Here is a 23,826-nt window from a genome sequence, read left to right on the forward strand (position 1 = left end):
ACACACTCTATCAGATTTGGAGTCAGAGTGGACCAAAGACAAACGTGGACAGCTCGGACGGTGTAGGAGATCACAGCGATCCACTCAGTTTACACCACGCTGATCTCGTCAGGGTCTCTGTTTACATGCCGTTCTTCGGGCTCTCGGCCGAACTGGATCTTCTTAAATGTTTCTGACCGCTGGGTTTTGGAGGATTAGCTGCAGACTCTTCAGGTTGTGGCTCAGACCTGTTTTTATTAGTTTCTGTTTGCTTAAGGCCGCTTAAACCCACTGTTTACTCTCAGTCTACAGCGGGAATAAAAGAGCCGCAGTTATAAAACCACACACACACACACACACACACACACACACACACATACAGAAAGAGTTAGACCTGAGGCATGTACACATCCACCTACACTGACTTAAACTGCACACTCTCTCACTCACACAGAAACACACACACACACAATCTTGTATTTGTGAATTGTGGGGACATATATTTCCATACATTTTGAGAAGACTTACCATTAATTTTTCCTTTAAAATGAATAAATTAATCCTAAACTTAACCCTAAGCCCAACCTTAAAACCTTTCTTCACCTTAAAATATAACGGTTTACAGTGAGGGGACCCCACGTCCTCACAATGTGATATATTCCTGGTACAAACACACACACACACACACACACACACACCAGAAACTCATCGTCAGTCCAGAAGCACACACACCCACACGGCCACAAATCAAACTGAGTGTTATTTAAATGTAAATGTATTTAAATGAAGCTCTTTGTGGAGTTTATCATTTGACCAATCAGAGACACTTCAATACAATCAGCACTTTACTGTGAAGTCCAAACCCTGTCCTTTATTTATATGATGTCCACTCAAAGTGGGCGCAAAGTGCAGCGTATTCACTTCAGGAGATGTTTCTGTGGGACTGACCCGGTTGGACCAGCCTTGTGTTGATGTTGGAAGCAGGATGTGAGCCACTTTAACTGATGTAACATAACGTTTCACAGCATCTTCACAACGAAGTACCAACCCAAAGTGGACACAGGAAGGACACTCGGGGTCATGGGCACTGGGAGTGAAGCCAGGACCGTGTGGTCCATTCCATCAGAAGTGGGTGGTACCTGTTCTATTCGACTGTACTCAACTCTTCTCGTCTCTTTTCCACGAACACGTCATCAGTTCAGACAGATCAGTAGAGTTTGTTCCTTCCTTGTTGCAGCGTCCAGCTCTCGCTGGATTCTTTCGTCGGCCACCGATCCAAGGAGCGTTTGAACCTCTTCAAAAGACCACGGCGTCATTTTACGAGCTGCCGTCGTGAGTCGGATAAAAACAAACGTGATCTCTGCTGCAGCTGGAGATTTTACAGATGGAGAGTTGGTGCTGGTCGTCTGCGTTGCGTGGCGTAGAGTGACGACTCTCTCTGGACGATCAGCGCTCTGTTTAGTCTGTTTATTTCTCAATGGGAACCAGACGCAAACAGGAACTAAAGCAGGAATGAAAATGGCTTGGTGGAAAAGCCAAAAAGCAGAGCCAAGCTGAGTAAGTACGATGCAGAGGAACATAGCCATCAGACCATCACAGTGTGGCCCTCAGATCCTGACCATTTCTCCTGCTTCCTAAATCTGACCATTCACTCCCTGCCTGAAATATGTGCCCTCAACAGGGGGCGCTGTAACCGATCATCAGTGATGCTGGCAGACTGAATCCTGTATACACCCCCGCACCCCCCATACCCTCACTGAATGTGTGTCGTCCCAAACAGCTGTGTGCACCACAGCAGAGCATCAGTGTGACTCACGTCACCTGCCAGTGGTTTTAATCTTATGGCTGATTGGTGTACAGTCAGTTGCTGAGGTCTCTCTGTTAAACTGTTGAACTTGTATTTGCTGGTTGTTTTGAAAGGACGCTATGTGTGTGTGTGTGTGTGTATGAGCAGTGACACTAGAAGAGATAAGAGTTTAAAGATAAGTGTAATGATCTTTTTCTGAGGACTGGAGACCCATTACCCTCCATTTCACCCTGTGTTCCTCCTTAAAAACAACATAGATGATTCTGGAGAACTACGTTCTCACAAAAAACTCACCCTCTGTTTGTGTTCATTAAGAAGCGACTGTATCTTTTAAGGTGGAGCGGATTGTGTGAGTAAGAAGCGACTGTATCTTTTAAGGTGGAGCGGATTGTGTGAGTAAGAAGCGACTGTATCTTTTAAGGTGGTGCGGTGTGTGTGAGTAAGAAGCGACTGTATCTTTTAAAGTGGAGCGGCGTGTGTGAGTAAGAAGCGACTGTATCTTTTAAGGTCGAGGGGTGTGTGTGAGTAAGAAGCGACTGTATCTTTTAATGTGGTGCGGTGTGTGTGAGTAAGAAGTGACTGTATCTTTTAAAGTGGAGCGGCGTGTGTGAGTAAGAAGCGACTGTATCTTTTAAGGTGGAGCGGTGTGTGTGAGTAAGAAGCGACTGTATCTTTTAAGGTGGAGCGGTGTGTGTGAGTAAGAAGCGACTGTATCTTTTAAGGTGGAGCGGTGTGTGGTAGTAAGAAGCGACTGTATCTTTTAAGATGGTGCGGTGTGTGTGAGTAAGAAGCGACTGTATCTTTTAATGTGGAGCGGTGTGTGTGAGTAAGAAGTGACTGTATCTTTTAAGGTGGAGCGGTGTGTGTGAGTAAGAAGTGACTGTATCTTTTAAGGTGGAGCTGTGTGTGTGAGTAAGAAGTGACTGTATCTTTTAATGTGGAGCGGTGTGTGTGAGTAAGAAGCGACTGTATCTTTTAAGGTGGAGCGGTGTGTGTGAGTAAGAAGCGACTGTATCTTTTAAGGTGGAGCGTTGTGTGTGAGTAAAAAGCAACTGTATTTTTTAATGTGGAGCGGTGTGTTTGAGTAAGAAGCGACTGTATCTTTTAAGGTGGTGTGGTGTGTGTGAGTAAGAAGCAACTGTATCTTTTAAGGTGGAGCGGGGTGTGTGAGTAAGAAGCGACTGTATCTTTTAAGGTGGAGCGGGGTGTGTGAGTAAGAAGCGACTGTATCTTTTAATGTGGAGCGGTGTGTGTGAGTAAGAAGCGACTGTATCTTTTAAGGTGGTGTGGTGTGTGTGAGTAAGAAGCAACTGTATCTTTTAAGGTGGAGCGGGGTGTGTGAGTAAGAAGCGACTGTATCTTTTAAGGTGGAGCGGGGTGTGTGAGTAAGAAGCGACTGTATCTTTTAATGTGGAGCGGTGTGTGTGAGTAAGAAGCGACTGTATCTTTTAAGGTGGAGCGGTGTGTGTGAGTAAGAAGCGACTGTATCTTTTAATGTGGAGCGGTGTGTGTGAGTAAGAAGCGACTGTATCTTTTAAGGTGGAGCGGTGTGTGTGAGTAAGAAGCGACTGTATCTTTTAAGGTGGAGCGGTGTGTGTGAGTAAGAAGCGACTGTATCTTTTAATGTGGAGCGGTGTGTGTGAGTAAGAAGCGACTGTATCTTTTAAGGTGGAGCGGTGTGTGTGAGTAAGAAGCGACTGTATCTTTTAAGGTGGAGCGGTGTGTGTGAGTAAGAAGCGGCTGTATCTTTTAAGGTGGAGCGGTGTGTGTGAGTAAGAAGCGACTGTATCTTTTAAGGTGGAGCGGTGTGTGTGAGTAAGAAGCGACTGTATCTTTTAATGTGGAGCGGTGTGTGTGAGTAAGAAGCGACTGTATCTTTTAATGTGGAGCGGTGTGTGTGAGTAAGAAGCGACTGTATCTTTTAAGGTGGAGCGGTGTGTGTGAGTAAGAAGCGACTGTATCTTTTAAGGTGGAGCATTGTGTGTGTGAGTAAGAAGCGACTGTATCTTTTAAGGTGGAGCTGTGTGTGTGAGGAAGAAGCGACTGTATCTTTTAAGGTGGAGCTGTGTGTGTGAGTAAGAAGTGACTGTATCTTTTAAGGTGGAGCTGTGTGTGTGAGTAAGAAGTGACTGTATCTTTTAATGTGGAGCGGTGTGTGTGAGTAAGAAGCGACTGTATCTTTTAAGGTGGAGCTGTGTGTGTGAGTAAGAAGTGACTGTATCTTTTAAGGTGGAGCTGTGTGTGTGAGTAAGAAGTGACTGTATCTTTTAAGGTGGAGCTGTGTGTGTGAGTAAGAAGTGACTATCTTTTAATGTGGAGCGGTGTGTGTGAGTAAGAAGCGACTGTATCTTTTAAGGTGGAGCGGTGTGTGTGTGAGTAAGAAGCGACTGTATCTTTTAAGGTGGAGCGGTGTGTGTGAGTAAGAAGCGACTGTATCTTTTAAGGTGGAGCGGTGTGTGTGAGTAAGAAGCGACTGTATCTTTTAAGGTGGAGCGTTGTGTGTGAGTAAGAAGCGACTGTATCTTTTAAGGTGGAGCGGGGTGTGTGAGTAAGAAGCGACTGTATCTTTTAAGGTGGAGCGGGGTGTGTGAGTAAGAAGCGACTGTATCTTTTAATGTGGAGCGGTGTGTGTGAGTAAGAAGCGACTGTATCTTTTAAGGTGGAGCGGTGTGTGTGAGTAAGAAGCGACTGTATCTTTTAATGTGGAGCGGTGTGTGTGAGTAAGAAGCGACTGTATCTTTTAAGGTGGAGCGGTGTGTGTGAGTAAGAAGCGACTGTATCTTTTAAGGTGGAGCGGTGTGTGTGAGTAAGAAGCGACTGTATCTTTTAATGTGGAGCGGTGTGTGTGAGTAAGAAGCGACTGTATCTTTTAAGGTGGAGCGGTGTGTGTGAGTAAGAAGCGACTGTATCTTTTAAGGTGGAGCGGTGTGTGTGAGTAAGAAGCGGCTGTATCTTTTAAGGTGGAGCGGTGTGTGTGAGTAAGAAGCGACTGTATCTTTTAAGGTGGAGCGGTGTGTGTGAGTAATAAGCGACTGTATCTTTTAATGTGGAGCGGTGTGTGTGAGTAAGAAGCGACTGTATCTTTTAAGGTGGAGCGGTGTGTGTGAGTAAGAAGCGGCTGTATCTTTTAAGGTGGAGCGGTGTGTGTGAGTAAGAAGCGACTGTATCTTTTAAGGTGGAGCGGTGTGTGTGAGTAATAAGCGACTGTATCTTTTAATGTGGAGCGGTGTGTGTGAGTAAGAAGCGACTGTATCTTTTAAGGTGGAGCGGTGTGTGTGAGTAAGAAGCGACTGTATCTTTTAAGGTGGAGCGGTGTGTGTGAGTAAGAAGCGGCTGTATCTTTTAAGGTGGAGCGGTGTGTGTGAGTAAGAAGCGACTGTATCTTTTAAGGTGGAGCGGTGTGTGTGAGTAATAAGCGACTGTATCTTTTAATGTGGAGCGGTGTGTGTGAGTAAGAAGCGACTGTATCTTTTAAGGTGGAGCGGTGTGTGTGAGTAAGAAGCGGCTGTATCTTTTAATGTGGAGCGGTGTGTGTGAGTAAGAAGCGACTGTATCTTTTAAGGTGGAGCGGTGTGTGTGAGTAAGAAGCGGCTGTATCTTTTAAGGTGGAGCGGTGTGTGTGAGTAAGAAGCGGCTGTATCTTTTAAGGTGGAGCGGTGTGTGTGAGTAAGAAGCGACTGTATCTTTTAAGGTGGAGCGGTGTGTGTGAGTAAGAAGCGGCTGTATCTTTTAAGGTGGAGCATTGTGTGTGTGAGTAAGAAGCGACTGTATCTTTTAAGGTGGAGCATTGTGTGTGTGAGTAAGAAGCGACTGTATCTTTTAAGGTGGAGCGGTGTGTGTGAGTAAGAAGCGACTGTATCTTTTAATGTGGAGCATTGTGTGTGTGAGTAAGAAGCGACTGTATCTTTTAAGGTGGAGCGGAGTGTGTGTGAGTAAGAAGCGACTGTATCTTTTAAGGTGGAGTGGTGTGTGTGAGTAAGAAGCGACTGTATCTTTTAAGGTGGAGCATTGTGTGTGTGAGTAAGAAGCGACTGTATCTTTTAAGGTGGAGCATTGTGTGTGTGAGTAAGAAGCGACTGTATCTTTTAAGGTGGAGCGGTGTGTGTGAGTAAGAAGCGACTGTATCTTTTAAGGTGGAGCGGTGTGTGTGAGTAAGAAGCGGCTGTATCTTTTAAGGTGGAGCGGTGTGTGTGAGTAAGAAGCGACTGTATCTTTTAAGGTGGAGCAGTGTGTGTGAGTAAGAAGCGACTGTATCTTTTAAGGTGGAGCGGTGTGTGTGAGTAATAAGCGACTGTATCTTTTAAGGTGGAGCGGTGTGTGTGAGTAAGAAGCGACTGTATCTTTTAAGGTGGAGCGGTGTGTGTGAGTAAGAAGCGACTGTATCTTTTAAGGTGGAGCGGTGTGTGTGAGTAATAAGCGACTGTATCTTTTAATGTGGAGCGGTGTGTGTGAGTAAGAAGCGACTGTATCTTTTAAGGTGGAGCGGTGTGTGTGAGTAATAAGCGACTGTATCTTTTAATGTGGAGCGGTGTGTGTGAGTAAGAAGCGACTGTATCTTTTAATGTGGAGCATTGTGTGTGTGAGTAAGAAGCGACTGTATCTTTTAAGGTGGAGCGGAGTGTGTGTGAGTAAGAAGCGACTGTATCTTTTAAGGTGGAGCGGAGTGTGTGTGAGTAAGAAGCGACTGTATCTTTTAAGGTGGAGTGGTGTGTGTGAGTAAGAAGCGACTGTATCTTTTAAGGTGGAGCATTGTGTGTGTGAGTAAGAAGCGACTGTATCTTTTAAGGTGTAGCATTGTGTGTGTGAGTAAGAAGCGACTGTATCTTTTAAGGTGGAGCGGTGTGTGTGAGTAAGAAGCGACTGTATCTTTTAAGGTGGAGCGGTGTGTGTGAGTAAGAAGCGGCTGTATCTTTTAAGGTGGAGCGGTGTGTGTGAGTAAGAAGCGACTGTATCTTTTAAGGTGGAGCGGTGTGTGTGAGTAATAAGCGACTGTATCTTTTAATGTGGAGCGGTGTGTGTGAGTAAGAAGCGGCTGTATCTTTTAATGTGGAGCGGTGTGTGTGAGTAAGAAGCGACTGTATCTTTTAAGGTGGAGCGGTGTGTGTGAGTAAGAAGCGGCTGTATCTTTTAAGGTGGAGCGGTGTGTGTGAGTAAGAAGCGACTGTATCTTTTAATGTGGAGCGGTGTGTGTGAGTAAGAAGCGACTGTATCTTTTAAGGTGGAGCGGTGTGTGTGAGTAAGAAGCGACTGTATCTTTTAAGGTGGAGCATTGTGTGTGTGAGTAAGAAGCGACTGTATCTTTTAAGGTGGAGCATTGTGTGTGTGAGTAAGAAGCGACTGTATCTTTTAAGGTGGAGCGGTGTGTGTGAGTAAGAAGCGACTGTATCTTTTAATGTGGAGCATTGTGTGTGTGAGTAAGAAGCGACTGTATCTTTTAAGGTGGAGCGGAGTGTGTGTGAGTAAGAAGCGACTGTATCTTTTAAGGTGGAGTGGTGTGTGTGAGTAAGAAGCGACTGTATCTTTTAAGGTGGAGCATTGTGTGTGTGAGTAAGAAGCGACTGTATCTTTTAAGGTGGAGCATTGTGTGTGTGAGTAAGAAGCGACTGTATCTTTTAAGGTGGAGCGGTGTGTGTGAGTAAGAAGCGACTGTATCTTTTAATGTGGAGCATTGTGTGTGTGAGTAAGAAGCGACTGTATCTTTTAAGGTGGAGCGGAGTGTGTGTGAGTAAGAAGCGACTGTATCTTTTAAGGTGGAGCGGTGTGTGTGAGTAATAAGCGACTGTATCTTTTAATGTGGAGCGGTGTGTGTGAGTAAGAAGCGACTGTATCTTTTAAGGTGGAGCGGTGTGTGTGAGTAAGAAGCGACTGTATCTTTTAAGGTGGAGCGGTGTGTGTGAGTAAGAAGCGGCTGTATCTTTTAAGGTGGAGCGGTGTGTGTGAGTAAGAAGCGACTGTATCTTTTAAGGTGGAGCGGTGTGTGTGAGTAAGAAGCGACTGTATCTTTTAATGTGGAGCGGTGTGTGTGAGTAAGAAGCGGCTGTATCTTTTAAGGTGGAGCGGTGTGTGTGAGTAAGAAGCGGCTGTATCTTTTAAGGTGGAGCGGTGTGTGTGAGTAAGAAGCGACTGTATCTTTTAATGTGGAGCGGTGTGTGTGAGTAAGAAGCGACTGTATCTTTTAATGTGGAGCGGTGTGTGTGAGTAAGAAGCGACTGTATCTTTTAATGTGGAGCGGTGTGTGTGAGTAAGAAGCGACTGTATCTTTTAAGGTGGAGCGGTGTGTGTGAGTAAGAAGCGACTGTATCTTTTAAGGTGGAGCATTGTGTGTGTGAGTAAGAAGCGACTGTATCTTTTAAGGTGGAGCGGTGTGTGTGAGTAAGAAGCGACTGTATCTTTTAAGGTGGAGCATTGTGTGTGTGAGTAAGAAGCGACTGTATCTTTTAAGGTGGAGCATTGTGTGTGTGAGTAAGAAGCGACTGTATCTTTTAAGGTGGAGCGGTGTGTGTGAGTAAGAAGCGACTGTATATTTTAATGTGGAGCATTGTGTGTGTGAGTAAGAAGCGACTGTATCTTTTAAGGTGGAGCGGAGTGTGTGTGAGTAAGAAGCGACTGTATCTTTTAAGGTGGAGCGGTGTGTGTGAGTAATAAGCGACTGTATCTTTTAATGTGGAGCGGTGTGTGTGAGTAAGAAGCGGCTGTATCTTTTAAGGTGGAGCGGTGTGTGTGAGTAAGAAGCGGCTGTATCTTTTAAGGTGGAGCGGTGTGTGTGAGTAAGAAGCGACTGTATCTTTTAATGTGGAGCGGTGTGTGTGAGTAAGAAGCGACTGTATCTTTTAATGTGGAGCGGTGTGTGTGAGTAAGAAGCGACTGTATCTTTTAATGTGGAGCGGTGTGTGTGAGTAAGAAGCGACTGTATCTTTTAAGGTGGAGCGGTGTGTGTGAGTAAGAAGCGACTGTATCTTTTAAGGTGGAGCATTGTGTGTGTGAGTAAGAAGCGACTGTATCTTTTAAGGTGGAGAGTAAGCCCTCCGTGTTTACTTTCATGCAGTTAGTGCTCTCCTGAATTTAGAGTCAGTTCCACCTTAAGTAATGTAACTGTAACAGCAAAAATAAGTCAGTGTTACCCCCCTATGGAGCAGGAATAGAGCAACATCCTCATCCCTTTTCATGCTTTTCCACATTCAGAGTCTCTTGAGCCTATTTACACAGTAAACCCTGGACGCCCCAGGTCCTGAAGCTGTGCAGTGACAGTGTACCTTTAAGCAGGAATATCTTATTAGTCAGGTTAATTAATTCATTAACTATGTCTCCTTTAATCTAATCACTTAAATCAATAGCAAATGAATGAATTAAAGCACCGCTGTGTTAACTCCATCCTCAGCTTTAGCCTCGAGTGACAATTAACCCTTAAATTAATTACAGTTAATGAAGGAGAACAGATGACTGCCTCTGGATCCTGATTAACACCGTCACTCCCTGTGGGTCTCAGATAAAGAAACGAGTGAAATGACAGACCGAGAGACAGGCAGAGAGAGAGAGACACATACAGCAGGGCCACTTTATCAGAAACACCCCCCTCTACTGACACTCACTGGCCACTTTATCAGAAACACCCTCCCTCTACTGACACTCACTGGCCACTTTATCAGAAACACCCCCCCTCTACTGACACTCACTGGCCACTTTATCAGAAACACCCCCCTCTACTGACACTCACTGGCCACTTTATCAGAAACACCCCCCCTCTACTGACACTCACTGGCCACTTTATCAGAAACACCCCCCTCTACTGACACTCACTGGCCACTTTATCAGAAACACCCCCCCTCTACTGACACTCACTGGCCACTTTATCAGAAACACCCCCCCTCTACTGACACTCACTGGCCACTTTATCAGAAACACCTCCCTCTACTGACACTCACTGGCCACTTTATCAGAAACACCTCCCTCTACTGACACTCACTGGCCACTTTATCAGAAACACCTCCCTCTACTGACACTCACTGGCCACTTTATCAGAAACACCTCCCTCTACTGACACTCACTGGCCACTTTATCAGAAACACCTCCCTCTACTGACACTCACTGGCCACTTTATCAGAAACACCTCCCTCTACTGACACTCACTGGCCACTTTATCAGAAACACCTCCCTCTACTGACACTCACTGGCCACTTTATCAGAAACACCCCCCTCTACTGACACTCACTGGCCACTTTATCAGAAACACCTCCCTCTACTGACACTCACTGGCCACTTTATCAGAAACACCCCCCCTCTACTGACACTCACTGGCCACTTTATCAGAAACACCTCCCTCTACTGACTCTCACTGGCCACTTTATCAGAAACACCTCCCCTCTACTGAGACTCACTGGCCACTTTATCAGAAACACCCCCCTCTACTGACACTCACTGGCCACTTTATCAGAAACACCCTCCCCTCTACTGACACTCACTGGCCACTTTATCAGAAACACCCCCCCCCTCTACTGACACTCACTGGCCACTTTATCAGAAACACCCTCCCCTCTACTGACACTCACTGGCCACTTTATCAGAAACACCCCCCTCTACTGACACTCACTGGCCACTTTATCAGAAACACCCCCCTCTACTGACACTCACTGGCCACTTTATCAGAAACACCCTCCCTCTACTGACACTCACTGGCCACTTTATCAGAAACACCCTCCCCTCTACTGACACTCACTGGCCACTTTATCAGAAACACCCCCCTCTACTGACACTCACTGGCCACTTTATCAGAAACACCCTCCCCTCTACTGACACTCACTGGCCACTTTATCAGAAACACCCTCCCCTCTACTGACACTCACTGGCCACTTTATCAGAAACACCCCCCTCTACTGACACTCACTGGCCACTTTATCAGAAACACCTCCCTCTACTGACTCTCACTGGCCACTTTATCAGAAACACCTCCCTCTACTGACACTCACTGGCCACTTTATCAGAAACACCCCCCTCTACTGACACTCACTGGCCACTTTATCAGAAACACCTCCCTCTACTGACTCTCACTGGCCACTTTATCAGAAACACCCCCCCTCTACTGACACTCACTGGCCACTTTATCAGAAACACCCTCCCTCTACTGACACTCACTGGCCACTTTATCAGAAACACCCCCCTTCTACTGACACTCACTGGCCACTTTATCAGAAACACCCTCCCCTCTACTGACACTCACTGGCCACTTTATCAGAAACACCCCCCCCCTCTACTGACACTCACTGGCCACTTTATCAGAAACACCCTCCCCTCTACTGACACTCACTGGCCACTTTATCAAAAACACCCCCCTCTACTGACACTCACTGGCCACTTTATCAGAAACACCCCCCTCTACTGACACTCACTGGCCACTTTATCAGAAACACCCTCCCTCTACTGACACTCACTGGCCACTTTATCAGAAACACCCTCCCTCTACTGACACTCACTGGCCACTTTATCAGAAACACCCTCCCCTCTACTGACACTCACTGGCCACTTTATCAGAAACACCCTCCCCTCTACTGACACTCACTGGCCACTTTATCAGAAACACCCTCCCTCTACTGACACTCACTGGCCACTTTATCAGAAACACCCTCCCCTCTACTGACACTCACTGGCCACTTTATCAGAAACACCCCCCTCTACTGACACTCACTGGCCACTTTATCAGAAACACCCCCCTTCTACTGACACTCACTGGCCACTTTATCAGAAACACCCCCCTCTACTGACACTCACTGGCCACTTTATCAGAAACACCCTCCCCTCTACTGACACTCACTGGCCACTTTATCAGAAACACCCCCCCTCTACTGACACTCACTGGCCACTTTATCAGAAACACCTCCCCTCTACTGACACTCACTGGCCACTTTATCAGAAACACCCCCTTTCTACTGAAACTCACTGGACACTTTATCAGAAACACCCCCCCCCCTCCACTGATACACACTGGCCACTTTATCAGAAACACCCCCCTCTACTGACACTCACTGGCCACTTTATCAGAAACACCTACAATGTATGTGACATTGCTCCATTGTCATTCATCAGATTTTGACGTGTGGTTGTGTAGATATTATTTGTGTGTGTGTGTGTGTGTGTGTGTGTGTGTGTGTGCATGTGTGTGTATGTATCACACCTCGGTTCTGCGGTCAGAAACTGAGCCCAAATCTTCAGGTGTTCTGAGCAGGCCGTGTTAACCTTCCCAGTCTCTGTTGGTTTAACACAACTCTGTTAGCCTTGGCTCTCTGTTAAAGAATAATACATCAGCTCCCAGCCGAGCAAACACTGAGACGGAGATTTTTTTTATCTCAGATTACCTTCAGACAAACACTGACCGGATGACCAGATGTGGGCCGAGATACGACCAGTGAGAAGTCTGAAGAGTTTGAAATAATACAAAATCCAGACAAGTCCAAAACGAGGTGCCCCGGGTCCATTTACATTTAAGGCATTTAGCAGACACTATTTTCCAGAGTGACTTACAAAAGTCAGTGCTTGAATGAATGAATGAATGAATGAATCTGAATGTTTTTATTGAATTGTGTAGGAGCAGACTGTGTTTCCAGCGTCTGTTCTCTTTACGAGAGACTCGTCCAGTTTCTCAGAGAAACCCGCAGCCACGCCCCCAAAGTTCAGTCCCAGAAGTTGGTTCAACATTCTTCTTCCTGCCACAAACGCAGTGAGTGATTTGGTCTGGGCCCAGGGGCGGCAAGTCCATGGTTCAAAATCACAGCAGCTTTAAAACTAAAATACACCTCGTCACAAACAAACAACGAGGAGAGGTCAGACTCTGCATTCGCTCTTGTTTACGATTCTCCACGTGAAGCACTCACACATTTAAAGGTTAAAGCCTCCAGAGCACACAGTGTGTCACAGGGAGAGGAGGAGGAGGGAGGGATGGAGGGATGGACGGGGAGATGGAGGGATGTGTATAATCTCTAGCGGCTGACACACTTTCTGCGTGACGGCCACATTGCAGCAGGTGTGAATCAGAACGACACGCTGACCTGATTTCTCATTATTAACCCTTTATTTCCACCTTCACGTCCATGTCCCACCTGTCTTCATCCTTTAGACATCAACAGCTGTTACTGTGCCTTTAATGCTGATATATGCAAATGAGCTCTGTTCTGATTGGCTACCATGCACTGTAGGCCAGGTTTAAATAGTCCTCATAATACGTGAATATATATAAATCTGTGAAGGACTGGGTGAGTGTGTGAGTGACTGGGTGAGTGTGTAAAACTGTCCACAGGTGTAAGTGTGTGAGTGACTGGGTGAGTGTGTGAAACTGTCCACAGGTGTGAGTGTGTGAGTGACTGGGTGAGTGTGTGAGTGACTGGGTGAGTGTGTGAGTGACAGGGTGAGTGTTTGAGTGACTGGGTGAGTGTGTGAAACTGTCCACAGGTGTGAGTGTGTGAGTGACTGGGTGAGTGTGTGAGACTGTCCATGGGTGTAAGTGTGTGAGTGACTGGGTGAGTGCGTGAGTGACTGGGTGAGTGTGTGAATCTGTCCACAGGTGTGAGTGTGAAAGTGACTGCGTGAGTTTGTGAGTGACTGGGTGAATGTGTGAAACTGTCCACAAGTGTGAGTTTGTGAGTGACTGTGTGTGTGTGTGTGTGTGTGTGACTGCCCATGTGTGTGAGTGTGTGAGTGACTAGGTGAGTGTGTGAAACTGTCCACAGGTGTGAGTGACTGGGTGAGTGAATGGGTGTTTGTGTGTGACTGCCCATGTGTGTGAGTGTGTGAGTGACTGGGTGAGTGTCTGAAACTGTCCACAGGTGTGAGTGACTGGATAAGTGTGCGAGTGACTGGGTGAGTGAATGAGTGTTTGTGTGAGACTGTCCATGGGTGTGAGTGTGTGAGTGACTGAGGGAGTGTGTGAGTGACTGGGTGAGTGAATGAGTGTTTGTGTGAGACTGTCCATGGGTGTGAGTGTGTGAGTGACTGAGGGAGTGTGTGAGTGACTGGGTGAGTGAATGAGTGTTTGTGTGAGACTGTCCATGGGTGTGAGTGTGTGAGTGACTGAGGGAGTGTGTGAGTGACTGGGTGAGTGGGATGCGTATAAAGATTCTCACCATGACCCTGATCAGGATAAAACAGTTACAGAAGATGAATGAACGAATGAACGAATGAATGAATTGATGTGTGAATGAATGAATGCTCGTCCTTGTGTCCGGTCAGTTAGACTCAGGTCAGTCTTTGGTCAATTTCTCAAGTCCAGATAAGCTATCAGAGGAGTTGATTGCTCCATGTTCTGTTCAGACTTAATGTTTGCTGTGCTTTGACCCATGAGACTCAGCACGTCCCTCTACCTCCACCTCATTGTCCTCATGTCTCCTGTGGGTGGGGCATCTATGCAAATGGGGCATCTCATTAATATTCAGCACACCAAAATAAATGCATCAGTAATAATTTGGGGTGTTTCTGATAAAGTGGCCAGTGTGTATCAGTAGAATGGGGGTGTTTCTGATAAAGTGGCCAGTGAGTGTCAGTAGAGGGGAGGTGTTTCTGATAAAGTGGCCAGTGAGTGTCAGTAGAAGGGGGGTGTTTCTGATAAAGTGGCCAGTGAGTGTCAGTAGAGGGGGAGGGGGTGTTTCTGATAAAGTGGCCAGTGAGTGGCAGTAGAGGGGGTGTTTCTGATAAAGTGGCCAGTGAGTGTCAGTAGAAGGGGGGGTGTTTCTGATAAAGTGGCCAGTGAGTGTCAGTAGAGGGGGGGGTGTTTCTGATAAAGTGGCCAGTGTGTATCAGTAGAGGGGGGGGTGTTTCTGATAAAGTGTCCAGTGAGTGTCAGTAGAAGGGGGGTGTTTCTGATAAAGTGGCCAGTGAGTGTCAGTAGAAGGGGGGTGTTTCTGATAAAGTGGCCAGTGAGTGTCAGTAGAAGGGGGGGTGTTTCTGATAAAGTGGCCAGTGAGTGTCAGTAGAGGGGGGGGGTGTTTCTGATAAAGTGGCCAGTGAGAATCAGTAGAGGGGGGGTGTTTCTGATAAAGTGGCAAGTGAGTGTCAGTAGAGGGGGGGGTGTTTCTGATAAAGTGGCCAGTGTGTATCAGTAGAGGGGGGGGTGTTTCTGATAAAGTGGCCAGTGAGTGTCAGTAGAAGGGGGGTGTTTCTGATAAAGTGGCCAGTGAGTGTCAGTAGAGGGGGGGTGTTTCTGATAAAGTGGCCAGTGAGTGTCAGTAGAGGGGGGGTGTTTCTGATAAAGTGGCCAGTGAGTGTCAGTAGAAGGGGGGTGTTTCTGATAAAGTGGCCAGTGAGTGTCAGTAGAAGGGGGGTGTTTCTGATAAAGTGGCCAGTGAGTGTCAGTAGAGGGGGGGTGGGTGTTTCTGATAAAGTGGCCAGTGAGTGGACATTAGGAGGTGGGCTGTGGGCAATTCTAAATGAGAGAGACAGCAAATCTTCAGTACCCTCTCTCTCTCTCTCTCTCTCACACACACACACACACAGATCTAGTGGTCTAGTGTGAATCAAGAAGCAGTGATTAGGCCCTCACTGGTACATTCACCTGCCCCCATTTATTCTCATCATAAACCAGAGCACTTGCGCCCTCTAGTGTCGATTTGCCTTCAGCTTCACTTCATGTCCTTCATTTCATATTTGAGAAATAGAGATTGTATTCCAGCTGTTCCGTGAATCCAAACACCCACCTGAACCCTTTCATTAAGAGTCAGGACTTTTAAAAAATGCTTCAATCTTTAAATTCGTAAAACTGTCCTTTTCTTCCCCAGTTCCTCACTGAACACGGCGAGAGCCACAGGCTGGATCTGTCCCAGATATCCTGACATTTCTATAAGCGCACAGCCCTTCGTAACGTGACCGCCGAGTCATTCACGCTGGCGCCGTGACATGCTGGCGATGTTGAAAGCCCTGGGAGACATTGTTTTTGTGTGTAGCAAGTCGACCAAAGAGCCTCCCTCTCACCGGAGTCAAATAAACACGACTGACCTACAAACCGCAGTCAGATAAGACCTAAGTGTGACGACGTGAGGAGAGATTAGCTGAGGGCGAGAGAGAGTGAGGACATTACCTCACCTCGTCTCAGCTCAGACCTGGAGAAACCAGAGAGCTGACTTACTTTATACAACAGCTTTGTAGTCCTACATACTATGCGTTGCTCTGCATACTTTGTTACCCCCCTCTCCCCCTGTTCTTCAGCGCTCAGGACCCCCACAGAGCAGGTGTGATGTGGTGGTGGGTCATTCTCAGCGCTGCAGTGACACTGACGTGGTGGTGGTGTGTTAGTGTGTGTTGTGCTGGTGTAGAGTGGATCAGACACAGCAGTGCTGCTGGAGTTTTTAAACCCTTCAGTGTCTGGACCGAGAACAGTCCACCGACCAAAAACATCCATCCGACAGCGTCCTGTGTCACTGATGAAGGACTAGAGGACGAGCGACACACACTGTGCAGCGACAGATGAGCTACTGTCTCTGACTCTACATCTACAAGGTGGACCAACGAGGGAGGAGTGTCTCACAGAGTGGACAGAGAGTGGACACAGGGTTTAAAAACTCCAGCAGCACTGCTGTGTCTGATCCACTCTACACCAGCACAACACACACTAACACACCACCACCACGTCAGTGTCACTGCAGCGCTGAGAATGATCCACCACCACATCACACCTGCTCTGTGGGGGGTCCTGAGCGCTGAGGAACAGGGGGCAAACAAAGTATGCAGAGCAACAGATGGATTACAGAGGACCCAAATGTGGAAACAGGAGTGGATTTTAATGTTATGGCTGATTGGTGTGGAGTTATTTCCTTTAAAAAGCACATGGTAAATACCTCCACATGTCTGTGTTGTTTTAGAGGATAGTTATCATCAGTAATTTTACTCATTTACAAACCAAATCACTCTCCCTTTCTTTTCCTTTTCGCTCCAGAACAATACACCACACACACACACACACACACACACACACACACACTCTAGACTCTATTAATAATAATAATAATAATAATAATAATAATTATAATAACGTCCACAGCTCGCACACAGCATTAACCTCTGACTCGTGTTGCCGTGGAAACAGTCCCTCCTGTGCGGAGAGGAGAGGAGCTCAGGCATTTAGTTTGAATTTTAAATGTGAGTGATTAACTCACACACTCTCGCTTCATTACCTCGCGGATGGACGAGATGAAGCATTAACCCTGTGACCTCTTCACTATCCGAGCATCTCTCATTCACCTGCTGCAGGTTTTCACTGCTCTCGCCCCATATCACCACACGCACATCCATCAGCCGCACTGAAGTCACTTCAGACCGACAGGGACTCACAGGGATGAGGTGAAATACGATTAGATAAGATACGATAAGATATGACTTTATTAATCCTGAAGGAAAGTGCAGTGTCACAGTTCTGTGCAGAAGACCCACAGTAACAACAGTAAACAGGGCAGAGCTACAGATATAAAAAGAGCTGTGGTACAAATCTGGGGGGGTCTATGTACATACTTGAGTTCTATAAATGACACATGTCAGAGCAGCTTTAGCAGGGGTGTGGATAATTGTGATTTTCTAATTTAATTACATTATGTCTCTCGGTTTCTAATTGGGGGACTGACTGTGGACCTAAAATGCATGTGTTTCCAATAAAAACACACACAATCTTGGCATTTTTTGACAAAGTGGTCTGTCAGTGGAGATATAACAAAGTGTTTCTTATAAAGTGGCCAGTGGGTGCAAGCTGAAGAGGGAGTGTTGCTAATAAAGTGGCCTGTGTGTGGAAGTGGGAGGTAGGTGTTTCCAGTAAAATGGCCAGTTGACAGAAGCACATAGTCGATGTAGAAACAACAAAGGTGTTTTTAATAAAGTGGCCAGTGAGTGTATGTTTAAGGTGGTGTTTCTAATAAAGTGGCCAGTGAGTGTATGTTTAAGGTGGTGTTTCTAATAAAGTGGCCAGTAAGTCTATGTTTAAAGTGGTGTTTCTAATAAAGTGGCCAGTGAGTCTATGTTTAAAGTGGTGTTTCTAATAAAGTGGCCAGTGTGTGTACGTTTAAGGTGGTGTTTCTAATAAAGTGGCCAGTGAGTGTACGTTTAAAGTGGTGTTTCTAATAAAGTGGCCAGTGAGTGTACGTTTAAGGTGGTGTTTCTAATAAAGTGGCCAATGAGTGTATGTTTAAGGTGGTGTTTCTAATAAAGTGGTCTGTGAGTGTACGTTTAAGGTGGTGTTTCTAATAAAGTGGCCAATGAGTGTACGTTTAAGGTGGTGTTTCTAATAAAGTGGCCAGTGTGTGTATGTTTAAGGTGGTGTTTCTAATAAAGTGGCCAGTGAGTGTATGTTTAAGGTGGTGTTTCTAATAAAGTGGCCAGTGAGTGTATGTTTAAGGTGGTGTTTCTAATAAAGTGGCCAATGAGTGTACGTTTAAGGTGGTGTTTCTAATAAAGTGGCCAGTGTGTGTATGTTTAAGGTGGTGTTTCTAATAAAGTGGCCAGTGAGTCTATGTTTAAAGTGGTGTTTCTAATAAAGTGGCCAGTGAGTGTATGTTTAAAGTGGTGTTTCTAATAAAGTGGCCAGTGAGTGTATGTTTAAGGTGGTGTTTCTAATAAAGTGGCCAGTGAGTGTACGTTTAAGGTGGTGTTTCTAATAAAGTGGCCAATGAGTGTACGTTTAAGGTGGTGTTTCTAATAAAGTGGCCAGTGAGTCTATGTTTAAAGTGGTGTTTCTAATAAAGTGGCCAGTGAGTGTATGTTTAAGGTGAAGTTTCTAATAAAGTGGCCAGTGAGTGTATGTTTAAAGTGGTGTTTCTAATAAAGTGGCCAGTGAGTCTATGTTTAAGGTGGTGTTTCTAATAAAGTGGCCAGTGAGTCTATGTTTAAGGTGGTGTTTCTAATAAAGTGGCCAGTGAGTGTATGTTTAAGGTGGTGTTTCTAATAAAGTGGCCAGTGTGTGTATGTTTAAGGTGGTGTTTCTAATAAAGTGGCCAATGAGTGTACGTTTAAGGTGGTGTTTCTAATAAAGTGGCCAGTGTGTGTACGTTTAAGGTGGTGTTTCTAATAAAGTGGCCAATGTGTGTATGTTTAAGGTGGTGTTTCTAATAAAGTGGCCAATGAGTGTACGTTTAAGGTGGTGTTTCTAATAAAGTGGCCAGTGTGTGTACGTTTAAGGTGGTGTTTCTAATAAAGTGGCCAATGTGTGTATGTTTAAGGTGGTGTTTCTAATAAAGTGGCCAGTGAGTGTATGTTTAAAGTGGTGTTTCTAATAAAGTGGCCAGTGAGTCTATGTTTAAGGTGGTGTTTCTAATAAAGTGGCCAGTGAGTGTATGTTTAAGGTGGTGTTTCTAATAAAGTGGCCAATGAGTGTACGTTTAAGGTGGTGTTTCTAATAAAGTGGCCAGTGTGTGTATGTTTAAGGTGGTGTTTCTAATAAAGTGGCCAGTGAGTCTATGTTTAAAGTGGTGTTTCTAATAAAGTGGCCAGTGAGTCTATGTTTAAAGTGGTGTTTCTAATAAAGTGGCCAGTGAGTGTATGTTTAAAGTGGTGTTTCTAATAAAGTGGCCAGTGAGTGTATGTTTAAGGTGGTGTTTCTAATAAAGTGGCCAGTGAGTGTACGTTTAAGGTGGTGTTTCTAATAAAGTGGCCAGTGAGTCTATGTTTAAAGTGGTGTTTCTAATAAAGTGGCCAGTGAGTGTATGTTTAAGGTGAAGTTTCTAATAAAGTGGCCAGTGAGTGTATGTTTAAAGTGGTGTTTCTAATAAAGTGGCCAGTGAGTCTATGTTTAAGGTGGTGTTTCTAATAAAGTGGCCAGTGAGTCTATGTTTAAGGTGGTGTTTCTAATAAAGTGGCCAGTGAGTGTATGTTTAAGGTGGTGTTTCTAATAAAGTGGCCAGTGTGTGTATGTTTAAGGTGGTGTTTCTAATAAAGTGGCCAATGAGTGTACGTTTAAGGTGGTGTTTCTAATAAAGTGGCCAGTGTGTGTATGTTTAAGGTGGTGTTTCTAATAAAGTGGCCAATGTGTGTATGTTTAAGGTGGTGTTTCTAATAAAGTGGCCAGTGAGTCTATGTTTAAGGTGGTGTTTCTAATAAAGTGGCCAGTGAGTCTATGTTTAAGGTGGTGTTTCTAATAAAGTGGCCAATGAGTGTGTGTTTAAGGTGGTGTTTCTAATAAAGTGGCCAGTGAGTGTATATTTAAGGTGGTGTTTCTAATAAAGTGGCCAGTGAGTCTATGTTTAAAGTGGTGTTTCTAATAAAGTGGCCAGTGAGTCTATGTTTAAGGTGGTGTTTCTAATAAAGTGGCCAGTAAGTCTATGTTTAAGGTGGTGTTTCTAATAAAGTGGCCAGTAAGTCTATGTTTAAGGTGGTGTTTCTAATAAAGTGGCCAGTAAGTCTATGTTTAAGGTGGTGTTTCTAATAAAGTGGCCAGTGAGTCTATGTTTAAAGTGGTGTTTCTAATGAAGTGGCCACTGAGAAGAAATCAATGTAGCTTCCAGTTAATGACACAGTGTCGCCACTAGATGCCAGTGTTAAATAAGTAAAGTCCACACAAGCGAGCCCTATGGAAGCAGGGAAGGGCCAAACGCGGTGCATTCTGAGCGCGATAAATGTTTCTGCAGAGTTTTGCTTGTTTGACGTTGACCTGAAAAGGTGAGTGTTAGATATCCATCCGCGCCCAGTGACCTGAAATGACCCATGAGCAGATTAATGTTTAAAGCAGCTTTATTTTGAACTCTTTGTGCGGTAGATAAGATGAATAAACAGAGAGCGGTGACGGCCAGGGCAGAGATCTCCTCGAGCAGACCTTGATCACATGAGTTAATCATTAAAGGGCTCCGCCTCCTCCTGCTCCGCGTCATGAGAGCTGAGGAAGCAGCTGTGTTTACATACAAACACACAAGGCTTTTAACACTTTGTAGAACAATGTGCATAAAATGGCCACCACATCATCTTTGGTCAGACATTGAACAGCGCTTATACTGACACCTAGTGGCCTGAATTGCTCAGAGATGCACTACTAATCCTGATACAAACGTAGCCGGATTTTTATACATGTTTTTGCCTGTACACATACGTACGCTTAGAGCTGTAGAACAGAAAGAGCCAAACAAGAGCGGAGGAGATAGAGGCTCAAGCTGCGTCCCAAATAGTGTCATACTCCCTACATAGTGCACTTCACATATAAAACTGAAACTACACACAGACCAGTGGCGGATGCTGGTCTTTCAAGGAGGGGAAGCTCAATTTCGGCCTACTTCATAAAATGTGTCGGTTTATTTATACGTAAATTCTACCCTCCGTTCTTTTTTAAGAAAATGATCTGTGACCCTGTCGTACCAACAAGGCGTCTTTTCCAGGGACTTGACTAGTGTCCTCTCAATGGCCAGCAGAGCTAGGCTGCTTAAACGGCCTTGGCCCATGTGAAGTGTGTCCGCCTGTGCTCCCACGGATCTTTACACCAAAGTATCGCTGATTCGCTCATTTCGCTGTCAATCAAAAAGGGATTCAGCCTCAGACAGATCATCCAATCATCATGCAGAAGCTGAGCGTCCGGGCCAGCCGAGGCCGGCCCACTGCCCCATAGACCCCCAGAGACGCTGAGCGTCCGATGGGCGGGACAAAGCCCAGCATTTATCCAATCACTCGTCTCGTTTCGCTGCACTTCGCTGCTTCGCTATTGAACTCAGCGTCCTCACTGTTTAAAGCACTGTGAAGCTGCGGGAATGATTGAGAGGAAAGCCGCGTCTTTACCAGTGATAAGAAGCTGATTCTGAACAAAAGTTGAGCGCGTTGTAGTTCATATTTATTCAATGACATGTACACAACAGAATATATTTGATCACTTATTTATTTACATTTTAGGGGAAACTTCCCTCGCAGTCTTAGAGCAATCGCCACTGACACAGACAAAAGCCGGCTTGCTTTTTTCACCTTCTCATCCCAACTGTGTTCAGTCCATGAGCTGTTTGCTGTCCCTCTGAGCTACACATACATCAGTTTTCACAGTTTTACATGCTATAATTAATTTCACAGATATGTTATTGTTGGTGGTGACAGAAATATGAGCATATGTGCCATTTCAGGGACAGATTTGTTAATGGTGTACCGCGCACTAATACTATGGAGTATATACTGTGTACTGAGTTCATCAGGCTAGTACACGCGGTAAAGCTAACATCAAGAATGGCCGGTTAATATCCGTCAATTCCTCCCCGGGTCACACTGTGTCCCCCAGCCTCCTCTGAGACACGAGGCCGACCTACCGCTTCTTCCCATCTACCAAAGGGGACACTGCACACAACCTTGGGGACCACTGACTTAGACCCCTGCACCCTGTGTGCTTTATTATTAAAACGTCCACATTTGTTTTTACAGGGAGTCTGAAATCCCAAGGAGTCGCGCATTCATAGAGCACCACCCAGAGGACATCCGTGTGTAAGTGACTGTCATTTCTAACCCCTCACCAGCCCCGGCTGCGGTTACTGATCATGGACGCATTCTCCCAGTGGATTTTTCTTGATTTCAGTGATTGGCTTCTTCCAGTTTATAAAAAAATAAAATATATACAGAAGTCCCAGTCGTCCATATCACCCGTGTGTTTCCATCAGTGCCACTTTGTGGCTCATGTTCCAACAGTAGAGTGACGGGATAGTGTCCAAAATCTGCTTGTACTTAAGGAGCAAATAAAAAAAGCTGTGAGCAAAAAGTAGTATCAGAAGTCCCTGGTTGTTGGGGGAAGCGCTGGCTCGGTTCCTTACAGCACCGGTGAATGAATCTGTGGTCTCACTTACATTCAACGTGTCAGTCCTGGGAACATCTGCAGGAAGAGAAAAGAGTTTAGTCGTGTCAACTCAAACGGTAGAGCACTGGGCTGGAATCTTCCAAACACTTCATAGTATCACAGAGGGCATATTATGAAAAAAAACCCCACTTGTTCAGTGCATGTGCAAATGAGTCAGTGGATGTGGAGCCCACCAACACACACACTGTGAAACAAGACCCCCCCAGTCAGTTTTCAGTGTGATGCCTAAGTCAGAAAACACAGGATTAAACGACCACCAGGGAGAGACTTTTAGAATGGCTCCGCCCCCTCGTCTGAGTCTGTCCAATCACAGCGCTGGACCCACGTTCATGTGAGAGCGCGAAGACGAGGTTAAACGTAGCACAATGGACACAACGAACGTGGAGAAATAAGAGCACTGAGTGAAAATTTGGAACAGAGAACAAAGAGGAATGGGGCGAAAACGGCTAAAAACAGCGCTTCTTTTCCTCCTTGTGGGGTTTTAAACCTTGTGGTGTTTTGTCAAAAGCAGGTCACAGATCATGTTTTGGCCCCTCACCCCATCACACAACACTAAGTGGATACACACCTGAGATCTCCAGAGTGGTGTTGGCTATGGAATGGCCGTGGTTTGACTTGAGTTTACAGAAGTAGTGACCCTTGTGCTCTGGGCTTGCCCTTGGGATGGTCAGTGTTAGGTGCTTCAGAGGAGTGTAGTGACAGAAGTGACCAGAGTGTGTATGAAAGCCCACAGAATATGGATCAGAGTGGCTACAGAGTATCTCCTGTCCTCTCAGCCAGTCTATCTTCAGTGAATCGAAGGTTTCATGATGCGTGCTAATGTTACAGTAGAGAATGACATCATCGCCATGATGTGAGAACACCTCTGGGTCAGTGAGGCCCTTCACTTGAGAATCTGGGGGGGAAGAAGGTGTCAGGGTCAGAGTATACTTTAATGAGCTACAGCTTCTATAGCGCCATAAAGACCTACATTAATCATGGAGACGGACTGTGTAACGGACACCTGCTCTTTACTTAGGGACCCCCACAGAGCCACCACCGCGTCATACCTGCTGTGTGGGGGGTCCTGAGGAGTGAAACGAGCACTCACCTGCGTGTGCGGAGGCCAGGAACGTCAGCGCGAGGACGAGTGCAGACATCGCCATGTTCATCTCTTTCTTCTCTCTTTTACAAAACAAACAAAAGTGAAAACGGGGGATGAACGGAATCTGTGGGTCGTTTGTGGTGCTCAGAATAATCTCTGACTGAATGAAGCCATCACAAACACAGTCAACATCTA

At 45.7% G+C, this 23,826-nt stretch overlaps 1 protein-coding gene across 1 annotated transcript; it reads right to left on the reverse strand.

Annotated features, from left to right (window-relative positions):
• Positions 1-21,510: 21,510 nt before the first annotated feature.
• On the reverse strand, positions 21,511-23,779 carry LOC136684311 (uncharacterized). The gene is made up of 3 exons (XM_066659132.1): positions 23,638-23,779; positions 23,116-23,442; positions 21,511-22,562 (listed from the first exon to the last, which is right to left on the reverse strand). Exons 1-3 carry the CDS (start codon positions 23,696-23,698, stop codon positions 22,333-22,335), a joined length of 618 nt encoding a protein of 205 aa, XP_066515229.1. The 5' UTR covers positions 23,699-23,779; the 3' UTR covers positions 21,511-22,332.
• Between the last annotated feature and the right edge of the window lie 47 nt (positions 23,780-23,826).

Source organism: Hoplias malabaricus, unplaced genomic scaffold (genome assembly GCF_029633855.1).
Source record: "Hoplias malabaricus isolate fHopMal1 unplaced genomic scaffold, fHopMal1.hap1 scaffold_55, whole genome shotgun sequence".
NCBI classification, from domain to species: domain Eukaryota; kingdom Metazoa; phylum Chordata; class Actinopteri; order Characiformes; family Erythrinidae; genus Hoplias; species Hoplias malabaricus.

Excerpts from the sequence above, each read along its gene's own strand:
- LOC136684311 (XM_066659132.1), bottom strand. The coding sequence starts at position 23,698 with ATGAACATGGCGATGTCTGCACTCGTCCTCGCGCTGACGTTCCTGGCC. Across the intron at positions 23,443-23,637 it reads CCTGGCCTCCGCACACGCAG|ATTCTCAAGTGAAGGGCCTC; the intron begins GTGAGTGCTCGT and ends CTTCCCCCCCAG. Across the intron at positions 22,563-23,115 it reads CACCACTCTGGAGATCTCAG|ATGTTCCCAGGACTGACACG; the intron begins GTGTGTATCCAC and ends CTCTTCCTGCAG.